This window comes from Phalacrocorax aristotelis, chromosome 2, assembly GCF_949628215.1.
Source record: "Phalacrocorax aristotelis chromosome 2, bGulAri2.1, whole genome shotgun sequence".
Taxonomy (NCBI): Eukaryota; Metazoa; Chordata; class Aves; order Suliformes; family Phalacrocoracidae; genus Phalacrocorax; species Phalacrocorax aristotelis.
Window position 1 is genome coordinate 167362944 of NC_134277.1, and position 13479 is coordinate 167376422.

Genomic DNA, 13479 nt, shown 5'->3' on the forward strand with positions numbered 1-13479 from the left:
CTGCACATGGGGAGGAAGGACTCCATGCACCAGCACAGCTTGGGGGCTGACCTGCTGGAAAGTGGCTCTGCTGAGAAGGCCCTGGCAGTGCTGGTGGAGAGCAGGGTGACCCTGAGCCAGCACGGTGCCCTTGTGGCCAAGAAGGCCAAGGGTATCGTGGGCTGCATGAAAAGGAGTATGGCCAGCAGGGCGAGGGAGGTTATCCTCCCCCTGTACTCTGCCCTAGTGAGGCCTCATCTGGAGCGTTGTGTCCCCTTCTTGGCCCCCCAGAGGAAGAAGGCCAGGGAACTGCTTGAGCAAGTCCATCGGAGAGGTACCAAGATGATGGGGGGACTGGAGCACCCCTCTTATGAGGAAAGGCTGAGAGACGTGCGTTTGTTCAGCCTGGAGAAGAGAAGACTGAGGGGGGAACTCATCAATACTTACAAATATCTGAAGGGTGAGTGTCAAGAGGATGGGGCTGGGCTGTTTTCAGTGGTGGGTGCCCAAGGACAGGCCAAGGTTGCAGTGGGCACAAGTTGGAAGGCAGGAAGTTCCATTTAAACACGAGATAAAACTTTGTTCCTGTGAGGGTGGCAGAGCAGTGGAACAGGCTTCCCAGAGAGGCTGTGGAGTCTCCTTCCCTGGAGACATTCAAACCCTGCCTGGACGAGGTCCTTGCTTGCTGCTGTAGGTGTGCCTGGTCAAGCAGGGGGGATGGACAAGATGCTCTCCAGAGGTCCCTTCCAACCCGTAGCATTGTGTGATTCTGTGATTCTTGCAGTCCACAGGGACATCACCTGACTGCCATGATTTTTCAAATATCCACCCCTCTACTCTGCTCTTGTGAGACCCCATCTGGAGAACTGCATCCAGCTCTGGAGCTGCCAATACAGAAAGGACATGGACCTGTTGGAACAGGTCCAGAGGCGGGCCCCAAAAATGATCTGAGGGCTGGAGCACCTCTCCTATGAGGACAGGCTGAGAGAGATGTTGAGCCTGGAGACAGAAAGGCAGTGGGGAGACCTTCTTGCGGCCTTCCAGTACTTGAAGGGGGACCATAGGAGAGATGGGGGCTACCTCTTTAGCAAGGCCCGATGTGACAGGACAAGGGGTAATAGTTTTAAACTAAAGGACGGTAGATTTAGACTGGATATAAGGGAAAAAATGTTTTACTGTGAGCGTGGTGAAACACAGAATCCCAGAATCCCGGAATCCCAGGTTGGAAGGGAGCTCAGGGATCATCTAGTCCAAGCTTTCTAGGAAGAGCACAGCCTAGACAAGATGGCCCAGCAGGCTGTGCAGCCGAATCTTGAAAGCGTCCAATGTGGCGGAAGAGGTTGCCCAGAGAGGTGGTGTATGCTCCATCCCTAGAAACATTCAAGGTCAGGTTGGAGAGGGCTCTGAGCAAGCGGATCTAGTGGAAGATGTCCGTGCTCACTGCAGGGGTTTTAGACTGGTTGCCCACTAATGTCCCTTCCAACCTAAACCGTTCTATGATTCTATGATTCCATGATTGTCATGAGAGTGTCTGGGCAACTACATGATCCAGTTCCCTTCAGGACTCTGGGATGCATCTCACCAGGTGCCATAGCCTTGTGTATGTTCAGGTTCCTCAGGTGGTCCGAAACCTGATCTTCCCTTACAGTGGGAGGGTCTTGACCCGCCTTGTGCCCATATTGCAGTGCATGTCGTTGGGAGGGTTGAGGAGAGGGGTTACGAGTGAAGCCTGAGGCAAAAAAGGGCTTGAGTAGCTCATCCCTCTCCTGGTGTGTTGCTCCTAGGTCACCCTTCTTGTTCATCAGGGGAGGTATGCTCTCTTTAACCTTCCTTTTCTGGTTGACATAGCCGTAGAAGAAGCCCTTCCTGTTATTCTTCTGCATGCCTTGTTGTGCCAAAGCCTTTGTCTGAGCCAGTGGTTGGCTGGTGTCACACTCTGGAAGCCCCCCCGCCAGGTGCCAGTCTGTGTTCATATATTGGCTGTGGTGGCACAATCCCGCGGAGAGATCTAGTGACCCTTCTCCACCCACCCTGCTGGCCTCTTGAGCCCTGGCTTTGTGCTGGGTAGAGTTGGAGGAGGCTTGGGAGAAGAAGGGAAGAGGAGACCACACAGGCTGGGATGCAGGAGAACTTTACTGATGGACAAAAGAGAGCGAAAAGGCAGGGTGACCAAGTGGAAGGGAAGCGGTCTGTGGTGCAAGTCTAGCGACCATCAGCCGAGGTGCTTTGTGCAAGAGTGGTTCTTTCCAGAGCAGGAAGATATTCCTGCCGCACAGTGGGAGCGTCACGCCGGAGGTCCCCGGTGGTCTATGGCTTGTGAGAAAGTGATTGTAGCAGGTAGTACTGAAGACGGCAGAAGGGGCGATGCAGGGAAGGAAGTGGGAGGAGAGGAGGAGGTGCGTGGACCATGTGTTCAGGTATGTGTCCAGGCAGGCTGGGTTGGCCCTGCTACCCCTGCTTCCTTGCTTGGTGCCTTGAGAGGAGGAGCCGTGGAGGGCAGGTCCATGTGTCCACACACCTCCTCCTCTTCTCCCACTTCCTTCCTTGCATCGCCCCTTCTGCTATCTCCAGTACTGCCCGCTCCAATCACTTTCTCACAAACCATAAACCACCAGGGACCTCCGGCGTGCTGCTCCCACTGTGCGGCAGGAAGTTCTTGCTGCTCTGGCAAGGTCCTCTCTCGCACACGGCTCCTCGGCTGATGGTCGCTAGACTTGCACCTCAGACCACTTCCCTTCCACTTGGTCACCCTGCCTTTTTGCTCTCTTTTGTCCATCAATAAAGTTCTCCTGCATTCCAGCCTGTGTGGTCTCCTCTTCCCTTCTTCTCCCAAGCCTCCTCCAACTCTACCCAGTACAAAGCCAGGGCTCAAGAGGCCAGCGGGGTGGGTGGAAAAGGGCTACGAGACTTTGCTTAACAAGTGTGGCCCCAGCAACACCGCCACCTCAACAGAGCAGCACAGCGGGGGCTTCCACCCCACCATACAAGCCCTTCACTTGCCTAAACATAGCTTTGAACGTTCTAATGCATTCTACCCATGCCTCTGACAGCAGCTCCCCAGGGCAGCACGCACTTTGCCAACTCCCTTCCCCCGCAAGCCTCTCTGGCCATCACAGAAACCAGAAGCACAGCCAACAGAATCCCTGAGTGCGCAGGGAACCTCTGGACATCATGCAGCTCTCAACGTGAGCAGAGTCAGCTCGAGCATGCTGTCCACGACCGTGTGCAGTCAGGTTTTCAGGATCCCCAAGGACGGGGACTGCCACACCTCTCTGCGCAAGCGGCTCCACTGCTTCCCCACCCTCACACGGAAAAAGGCTTGCCTTCTCTTCCAAGGAAATGGCACGTCTTTTCCCCTTTCTCCATTTGCCCTTGCCCTGGCCGTGGGCACCCATGAGAAGAGGCTGAGTCCCCTGGCCTCGTTCCTGAGGAGGGGGAATGCAGTCCTCCCATCTGGGATTTAGACACATTGAGGACATATCCCCTGCACGGCCTTGCTTTCTGGCTGAAAAACCTCCCAGCTCTCTCAGCTTCTCCTCACAGGAAGGATGCTCCAGGCCCTTCAGCCTCTTGGTGGCCTTGCACTCGACTCGCTCCTCTAAGGCCATGTCTTTCTTCCGCTGGAAAGCCCTCCACTGGAGACACGACTCCCCACGGGGCCTCACCAGTGCTGAAGAGAGAGCAAGATCACTTTCACCGACCTGCTGGCAATGCTCTTCCCAACGCCACCCCGGGGGACTCCTGGCCTCTTGTGCCACAAGGCTGCATTGCTGCTTCGCAGTCAGCTTTTCCTCTGCCAGCACCACAAAGTCGTGCTCAGCAAAGCTGCTTTCCAGCTCCTCGGCCCCCAGCCTCTCCTCGTCCCCAGACGCAGGACTTGGCACTTCCCCCTCTTGACCTTCCGGAGATTCCTCTCTGCCCCGTTCTCCAGCCTCTCCAGCTCCCTGGCAATACTGTCAAACCATCCGGTGCCGCAGCCGCTCCTCCAGATTTTGCATCATTTGCCAACTTGCCGAGGGGGCGCTCCGTCCCTGGGCCCACCTCATCGGTGAGGCTCTTGGACAGGGTTGGCCTCACGCACCCGAGTCCTGGGCTACACCACCTGAGACTTGCTTCCGTCTGCACTTTGGGCCGCTCGCCACAAGCCTCTGGGACCAGCCCTTCAACCCCTTGCGCATCCTGTGGTCTCCCTCCACTTACACAAGCCGGCATTTCTCCGCTTGTCTAGGAGCGTGCAACGGGAGAAAGTGTCACAGGCTTCACTGAAAGGTCAAGGTAAACACCAGCCACGACTCTCTCGTCATCCACAAAGCTAGTCACTTCAACGGAGAAAACACGGAGGTCAGTCAAGCACGACTTCCCCTTCGTAAATCCACGCCGATGACTCTCCATCGCCTGCTTGTCCTTGCTGGGCTTGGCAGTGCTCTCCAGGACCATTTCCTCCATCCCCTTTCTTGAAAACTAGGTCAGCCTAGGCAACCTCTTCTTACCCAGATCGTCCCTCCGGGTCTTCTTCACGATAGAAGGGCTGGCAGCTCTCTTCCAGCCATCACAAAACGCCCCCAGGCACCATGACCTTCACAAGGTCATGGAGAGTGGCCTCCCGAGGACATGAGACAGCTCCCTCAGCAGTCGCAGCTACAAGGCCTCAGGTCCCACACACTTGCTTACCTCCAGACGCACGGCACTCCTTCATCATCCTCAGCAAGAGGCACTGCTCACCTGACAAAGAGCCTGCTAAACACTCACCTCGGCTCAATGGGGCAGGCCTTGCCAGACCTCAACTCTTCGGCGTGTAGCCACCACCTCCCGGGCCTTGACTCTGCAGCCCCGTACAGCATGCTTGCCTCCAGTGCCTGCTGCAGTCTCCAAATCCTCTTTCTGCCCATCAAACACTGTGCAGAGAAGTGGCCTCACCCCAAAGACAGACCCCAAAGGCCCTGCGTCACCAGGCTCACCTGCTGGCCGCTCCAGCTCACCCTCTGCCTCTCGCCACACTCCCGGGCTCTCCACAAACTCACTTGCCCTTGCGAGGCTCCCCAGAGCAAGCACAAGAGTCACGCCAGAGACCAGGCTGCATCAAACGGGCCGGCCCCAGCTAAGGGAAGCGCTACGGAGGGGCCAACACAAGCCTTTGGGGAGGGTGGCAGGGCTCCCCCCACCACAGGGCTTGCCAGCTCTGGACGTGGGCTGCCAGGGCAACATCCTGCTCCCGCAAGCCGCCCTCCTCTGCCTGCTCCCACTCACACCCCCACGGACGGCACCGAGGGGCCGCAACCACAAACAGGCAGCCTCCTTTCTCCCACCTACAACCTCACAAGCAAGAGGGGCACCAAGACACGTGCAGAGCACACCCAGCTGTGGCTTTAGGCCAGGCCTAAAGACAGCCTCAGTCACCTGGCAGCAAGGCCAGCAGGGACCAAGTGCCATGGAAGGGGCAGCGCCTCATGCCTGGCACGCCTCAAAGAAGAGACCAGCCTTCCACGGCTGCGAGGAAAGGGGGCCCCCGCTTCACAATGCACAGGCAAACCACACCACATGAGTGCCATGGCATGACCTCACTGACGACACCCCACCTCTCCAACGCTTTGGTCGCGTATGCTGCCTGCCCTGACACGCGCCATCAAACCAAGCCTTTGGCCTCTAATAGTCTCACTTAAAAGCTGCCGCCAGGGCCAAGGGCACACGTCCTCAAGAAGAGGACATGAAAGTGCACAATTGCAGAAGGAAAACACGCCCCCACGTCATGACCTGCATGACTGTGGCATGCAACAGCCGCTTGCTGCAAAATGCCGTCATGTGCCAAGGCTTTCTTACACCTCGGGCACTCGGCGACCAGTATAAAAGCCGGCCCAGCACGCCTCTCCCTCACACACTTCTCCTCGTGCCTTCTCCTCCAACGTCAACAAGGTGAGACTGAACCCCCTTCCCCTCCTTCCCCTCCTTCCCCTCCTTCCCCTTCTTCCCCTTCTTCCCCTGCCCCACCTGGCCCAGCTCTTCCAGCATGCTCTGCCCCCAACTCAGCAGCCCTGACGCCTCCTCACTGCCGCGCTCCCCACAGCCACACAACATACCTCCATGCTCACTCGCCCTCCTGCAACACCACCCCTCGCACCCCCACGCCCCTACGCTTTCTCAACACCCTCTCTTCCAGGGACCCTCCAGCCCACACACATGGCCTGCTACGACCTCTGCCGCCCCTGCGGACCCACCCCGCTGGCTAACAGCTGCAACGAGCCCTGTGTCAGGCAGTGCGAGGAGTCCCGCGTCGTCATCCAGCCTCCCGCCGTGCTGGTCACCCTGCCAGGACCCATCCTCAGCTCCTTCCCCCAGAACACCGCCGTCGGCTCCTCCTCATCGGCTGCCGTGGGCAACGTCCTCGGCTCCCAGGGAGTGCCCGTCTCTTCCGGCCGCTTCGGCTACGGCTATGGCTTTGGAGGCCTGGGCTGCTACGGCGGCATAAGGGGCTGCTACCCCTGCTAAGGGCCCTGCCCACCACCCCTGATACCAACAGCACGCACCCTGCAAGCCAGGGCATGGACTGAGGACGCACCTCCGGGCTCTTGCTGCCATGTGGACCTGCCCTCCACGGCTCCTCCTCTCAAGGCACCAAGCAAGGAAGCAGGGAAGGGGCCAACCCAGCCTGCCTGGACACACGGCCCACGCACCTCCTCCTCTTCTCCCACTTCCTTCTTTGCATCGCCCCTTCTACTGTCTCCAGTACTGCCCGCTGCAATCACTTTCTCACAAGCCATAGACCACCGGGGACCTCCAGCGTGCCGCTTCCACTGTGCGGCAGGAAGTTCTTGCTGCTCTGGCAAGGTCCTCTCTCGCACACGGCAACTCGGCTGATGGTCGCTAGACTTGCACCTCAGACCGCTTCCCTTCCACTTGGTGCTCCTGCCTTCTTGCTCTCTTTTGTCCATCAATAAAGTTCTCCTGCATCCCAGCCTGTGAGGTCTCCTCTTCCCTCCTTCTCCCAAGGTTCCTCCGACCTCACCCAGTACAAAGCCAGGGCTCAAGAGGCCAGCGGGGTGGGTGGAAAAGGGCTACGAGACTTTGCTTAACAAGTGTGGCCCCAGCAACACCGCCACCGCCACCACAACAGAGCAGCACAGCGGGGGCTTCCACCCCACCATACAAGCCCTTCACTTGCCTAAACATAGCTTTGAACGTTCCAATGCATTCTACCCATGCCTCTGACAGCAGCTCCCCAGGGCAGCATGCACTTTGCCAACTCCCTTCCCCCGCAAGCCTCTCTGGCCATCACAGCAACCAGAAGCACAGCCAACAGAATCCCTGAGTGCGCAAGGAACCTCTGGACATCATGCAGCTCTCAACGTGAGCAGAGTCAGCTCGAGCGTGCTGTCCACGACCGTGTGCAGTCAGGTTTTCAGGATCCCCAAGGACGGGGACTGCCACACCTCTCTGCGCAAGCGGCTCCACTGCTTCCCCACCCTCACACGGAAAAAGGCTTGCCTTCTCTTCCAAGGAAATGGCACGTCTTTTCCCCTTTCTCCATTTGCCCTTGCCCTGGCCGTGGGCACCCATGAGAAGAGGCTGAGTCCCCTGGCCTCGTTCCCGAGGAGGGGGAATGCAGTCCTCCCATCTGGGATTTAGACACATTGAGGACATCTCCCCTGCACGGCCTTGCTTTCTGGCTGAAAAACCTCCCAGCTCTCTCAGCTTCTCCTCACAGGAAGGATGCTCCAGGCCCTTCAGCCTCTTGGTGGCCTTGCACTCGACTCGCTCCTCTAAGGCCATGTCTTTCTTCCGCTGGAAAGCCCTCCACTGGAGACACGACTCCCCACGGGGCCTCACCAGTGCTGAAGAGAGAGCAAGATCACTTTCACCGACCTGCTGGCAATGCTCTTCCCAACGCCACCTCGGGGGACTCCTGGCCTCTTGTGCCACAAGGCTGCATTGCTGCTTCGCAGTCAGCTTTTCCTCTGCCAGCACCACAAAGTCGTGCTCAGCAAAGCTGCTTTCCAGCTCCTCGGCCCCCAGCCTCTCTTCGTCCCCAGACGCAGGACTTGGCACTTCCCCCTCTTGACCTTCCGGAGATTCCTCTCTGCCCCGTTCTCCAGCCTCTCCAGCTCCCTGGCAATACTGTCAAACCATCCGGTGCCGCAGCCGCTCCTCCAGATTTTGCATCATTTGCCAACTTGCCGAGGGGGCGCTCCGTCCCTGGGCCCACCTCATCGATGAGGCTCTTGGACAGGGTTGGCCTCACGCACCCGAGTCCTGGGCTACACCAACTGAGACTTGCCTCCGTCTGCACTTTGGGCCGCTCGCCACAAGCCTCTGGGACCAGCCCTTCAACCCCTTGCGCATCCTGTGGTCTCCCTCCACTTACACAAGCCGGCATTTCTCCGCTTGTCTAGGAGCGTGCAACAGGAGAAAGTGTCAAAGGCTTCACTGAAAGGTCAAGGTAAACACCAGCCATGACTCTCTCGTCATCCACAAAGCTAGTCACCTCAACGGAGAAAACACGGAGGTCAGTCAAGCACGACTTCCCCTTCGTAAATCCACGCCGATGACTCTCCATCGCCTGCTTGTCCTTGCTGGGCTTGGCAGTGCTCTCCAGGACCATTTCCTCCATCCCCTTTCTTGAAAACTAGGTCAGCCTAGGCAACCTCTTCTTACCCAGATCGTCCCTCCGGGTCTTCTTCACGATAGAAGGGCTGGCAGCTCTCTTCCAGCCATCACAAAACGCCCCCAGGCACCATGACCTTCACAAGGTCATGGAGAGTGGCCTCCCGAGGACATGAGACAGCTCCCTCAGCAGTCGCAGCTACAAGGCCTCAGGTCCCACATGCACGGCACTCCTTCATCATCCTCAGCAAGAGGCACTGCTCACCTGACAAAGAGCCTGCTAAACACTCACCTCGGCTCAATGGGGCAGGCCTTGCCAGACCTCAACTCTTCGGCGTGTAGCCACCACCTCCCGGGCCTTGACTCTGCACCCACATACAGCATGCTTGCCTCCAGTGCCTGCTGCAGTCTCCAAATCCTCTTTCTGCCCATCAAACACTGTGCAGAGAAGTGGCCTCACCCCAAAGGCAGATCCCAAAGGCCCTGCGTCACCAGGCTCACCTGCCGGCCGCTCCAGCTCACCCTCTGCCTCTCGCCACACTCCCGGGCTCTCCACAAACTCACTTGCCCTTGCGAGGCTACCCAGAGCAAGCACAGAGTCACGCCAGAGACCAGGCTGCATCAAACAGACCAGGCCCAGCTAAGGGAAGCGCTACGGAGGGGCCAACACAAGCCTTTGGGGAGGGTGGCAGGGCTCCCCCCACCACAGGGCTTGCCAACTCTGGACGTGGGCTGCCAGGGCAACATCCTGCTCCCGCAAGCCGCCCTCCTCTGCCTGCTCCCACTCACACCCCCACGGACGGCACCGAGGGGCCACAACCACAAACAGGCAGCCTCCTTTCTCCCACCTACAACCTCACAAGCAAGACGGGCACCAAGACACGTGCAGAGCACACCCAGCTGTGGCTTTAGGCCAGGCCTAAAGACAGCCTCAGTCACCTGGCAGCCAGGCCAGCAGGGACCAAGTGCCATGGAAGGGGCAGCGCCTCATGCCTGGCACGCCTCAAAGAAGAGACCAGCCTTCCTCGGCTGCGAGGAAAGGGGGCCCCCGCTTCACAATGCACAGGCAAACCACACCACATGAGTGCCATGGCATGACCTCACTGACGACACCCCACCTCTCCAACGCTTTGGTCGCGTATGCTGCCTGCCCTGACACGCGCCATCAAACCAAGCCTTTGGCCTCTAATAGTCTCACTTAAAAGCTGCCGCCAGGGCCAAGGGCATACATCCTCAAGAAGAGGACATGAAAGTGCACAATTGCAGAAGGAAAACACGCCCCACCTCATGACCTGCATGACTGTGGCATGCAACAGCCGCTTGCTGCATAACGCTGTCATGTGCAAAGGCTTTCTTACACCTCGGGCACTTGGCAACCAGTATAAAAGCCGGCCCAGCACCTCTCTCCCTCACACACTTCTCCTCGTGCCTTCTCCTCCAACATCAACAAGGTGAGACTGAACCCCCTTCCCCTCCTTCCCCTCCTTCCCCTTCTTCCCCTTCTTCCCCTGCCCCACCTGGCCCGGCTCTTCCAGCACGCTGTGCCCCCAACTCAGCAGCCCTGACGCCTCCTCACCACCACGCTCCCCACAGACACACAACATACCTCCATGCTCACTCGCCCTCCTGCAACACCACCCCTCGCACCCGCACGCCCCTACGCTTTCTCAACACCCTCTCTTCCAGGGACCCTCCAGCCCACACACATGGCCTGCTACGACCTCTGCCGCCCCTGCGGACCCACCCCGCTGGCTAACAGCTGCAACGAGCCCTGTGTCAGGCAGTGCGAGGAGTCCCGCGTCGTCATCCAGCCTCCCGCCGTGCTGGTCACCCTGCCAGGACCCATCCTCAGCTCCTTCCCCCAGAGCACCGCCGTCGGCTCCTCCTCATCGGCTGCCGTGGGCAACGTCCTCGGCTCCCAGGGAGTGCCCGTCTCTTCCGGCCGCTTCGGCTACGGCTATGGCTTTGGAGGCCTGGGCTGCTACGGCGGCATAAGGGGCTGCTACCCCTGCTAAGGGCCCTGCCCACCACCCCTGATACCAACAGCACGCACTCTGCAAGCCAGGGCATGGACTGAGGACGCACCTCCGGGCTCTTGCTGCCATGTGGACCTGCCCTCCACGGCTCCTCCTCTCAAGGCACCAAGCAAGGAAGCAGGGAAGGGGCCAACCCAGCCTGCCTGGACACACGGCCCACGCACCTCCTCCTCCTCTCCCACTTCCTTCTTTGCATCGCCCCTTCTACTGTCTCCAGTACTGCCCGCTGCAATCACTTTCTCACAAGCCATAGACCACCGGGGACCTCCGGCGTGCCGCTCCCACTGTGCAGCAGGAAGTTCTTGCTGCTCTGGCAAGGTCCTCTCTCGCACACGGCACCTCAGCTGATGGTCGCTAGACTTGCACCTCAGACCGCTTCCCTTCCACTTGGTACTCCTGCCTTTTTGCTCTCTTTTGTCCATCAATAAAGTTCACCTGCATCCCAGCCTGTGAGGTCTCCTCTTCCCTCCTTCTCCCAAGGTTCCTCCGACCTCACCCAGTACAAAGCCAGGGCTCAAGAGGCCAGCGGGGTGGGTGGAAAAGGGCTACGAGACTTTGCTTAACAAGTGTGGCCCCAGCAACACCGCCACCGCCACCACAACAGAGCAGCACAGCGGGGGCTTCCACCCCACCATACAAGCCCTTCACTTGCCTAAACATAGCTTTGAACGTTCCAATGCATTCTACCCATGCCTCTGACAGCAGCTCCCCAGGGCAGCATGCACTTTGCCAACTCCCTTCCCCCGCAAGCCTCTCTGGCCATCACAGCAACCAGAAGCACAGCCAACAGAATCCCTGAGTGCGCAAGGAACCTCTGGACATCATGCAGCTCTCAACGTGAGCAGAGTCAGCTCGAGCGTGCTGTCCACGACCGTGTGCAGTCAGGTTTACAGGATCCCCAAGGACAGGGACTGCCACACCTCTCTGCGCAAGCGGCTCCACTGCTTCCCCACCCTCACACGGAAAAAGGCTTGCCTTCTCTTCCAAGGAAATGGCACGTCTTTTCCCCTTTCTCCATTTGCCCTTGCCCTGGCCGTGGGCACCCATGAGAAGAGGCTGAGTCCCCTGGCCTCGTTCCCGAGGAGGGGGAATGCAGTCCTCCCATCTGGGATTTAGACACATTGAGGACATCTCCCCTGCACGGCCTTGCTTTCTGGCTGAAAAACCTCCCAGCTCTCTCAGCTTCTCCTCACAGGAAGGATGCTCCAGGCCCTTCAGCCTCTTGGTGGCCTTGCACTCGACTCGCTCCTCTAAGGCCATGTCTTTCTTCCGCTGGAAAGCCCTCCACTGGAGACACGACTCCCCACGGGGCCTCACCAGTGCTGAAGAGAGAGCAAGATCACTTTCACCGACCTGCTGGCAATGCTCTTCCCAACGCCACCTCGGGGGACTCCTGGCCTCTTGTGCCACAAGGCTGCATTGCTGCTTCGCAGTCAGCTTTTCCTCTGCCAGCACCACAAAGTCGTGCTCAGCAAAGCTGCTTTCCAGCTCCTCGGCCCCCAGCCTCTCTTCGTCCCCAGACGCAGGACTTGGCACTTCCCCCTCTTGACCTTCCGGAGATTCCTCTCTGCCCCGTTCTCCAGCCTCTCCAGCTCCCTGGCAATACTGTCAAACCATCCGGTGCCGCAGCCGCTCCTCCAGATTTTGCATCATTTGCCAACTTGCCGAGGGGGCGCTCCGTCCCTGGGCCCACCTCATCGATGAGGCTCTTGGACAGGGTTGGCCTCACGCACCCGAGTCCTGGGCTACACCAACTGAGACTTGCCTCCGTCTGCACTTTGGGCCGCTCGCCACAAGCCTCTGGGACCAGCCCTTCAACCCCTTGCGCATCCTGTGGTCTCCCTCCACTTACACAAGCCGGCATTTCTCCGCTTGTCTAGGAGCGTGCAACAGGAGAAAGTGTCAAAGGCTTCACTGAAAGGTCAAGGTAAACACCAGCCATGACTCTCTCGTCATCCACAAAGCTAGTCACCTCAACGGAGAAAACACGGAGGTCAGTCAAGCACGACTTCCCCTTCGTAAATCCACGCCGATGACTCTCCATCGCCTGCTTGTCCTTGCTGGGCTTGGCAGTGCTCTCCAGGACCATTTCCTCCATCCCCTTTCTTGAAAACTAGGTCAGCCTAGGCAACCTCTTCTTACCCAGATCGTCCCTCCGGGTCTTCTTCACGATAGAAGGGCTGGCAGCTCTCTTCCAGCCATCACAAAACGCCCCCAGGCACCATGACCTTCACAAGGTCATGGAGAGTGGCCTCCCGAGGACATGAGACAGCTCCCTCAGCAGTCGCAGCTACAAGGCCTCAGGTCCCACATGCACGGCACTCCTTCATCATCCTCAGCAAGAGGCACTGCTCACCTGACAAAGAGCCTGCTAAACACTCACCTCGGCTCAATGGGGCAGGCCTTGCCAGACCTCAACTCTTCGGCGTGTAGCCACCACCTCCCGGGCCTTGACTCTGCACCCACATACAGCATGCTTGCCTCCAGTGCCTGCTGCAGTCTCCAAATCCTCTTTCTGCCCATCAAACACTGTGCAGAGAAGTGGCCTCACCCCAAAGGCAGATCCCAAAGGCCCTGCGTCACCAGGCTCACCTGCCGGCCGCTCCAGCTCACCCTCTGCCTCTCGCCACACTCCCGGGCTCTCCACAAACTCACTTGCCCTTGCGAGGCTACCCAGAGCAAGCACAGAGTCACGCCAGAGACCAGGCTGCATCAAACAGACCAGGCCCAGCTAAGGGAAGCGCTACGGAGGGGCCAACACAAGCCTTTGGGGAGGGTGGCAGGGCTCCCCCCACCACAGGGCTTGCCAACTCTGGACGTGGGCTGCCAGGGCAACATCCTGCTCCCGCAAGCCGCCCTCCTCTGCCTG

At 58.9% G+C, this 13479-nt stretch overlaps 2 protein-coding genes and 1 pseudogene across 2 annotated transcripts; 2 read left to right on the forward strand and 1 right to left on the reverse strand.

The window, feature by feature from the left end:
• Positions 1-13479, reverse strand: part of LOC142053822 (feather keratin 1-like) — a 104421-nt pseudogene that overhangs the window by 4288 nt on the left and 86654 nt on the right.
• Positions 6154-6462, forward strand: LOC142054014 (feather keratin-like). The gene has a single exon (XM_075086209.1). The coding sequence runs from the start codon at positions 6154-6156 to the stop codon at positions 6460-6462; it is 309 nt and encodes a 102-aa protein (XP_074942310.1).
• LOC142054015 (feather keratin-like) lies at positions 10281-10589 on the forward strand. Its single transcript, XM_075086210.1, has one exon. The coding sequence runs from the start codon at positions 10281-10283 to the stop codon at positions 10587-10589; it is 309 nt and encodes a 102-aa protein (XP_074942311.1).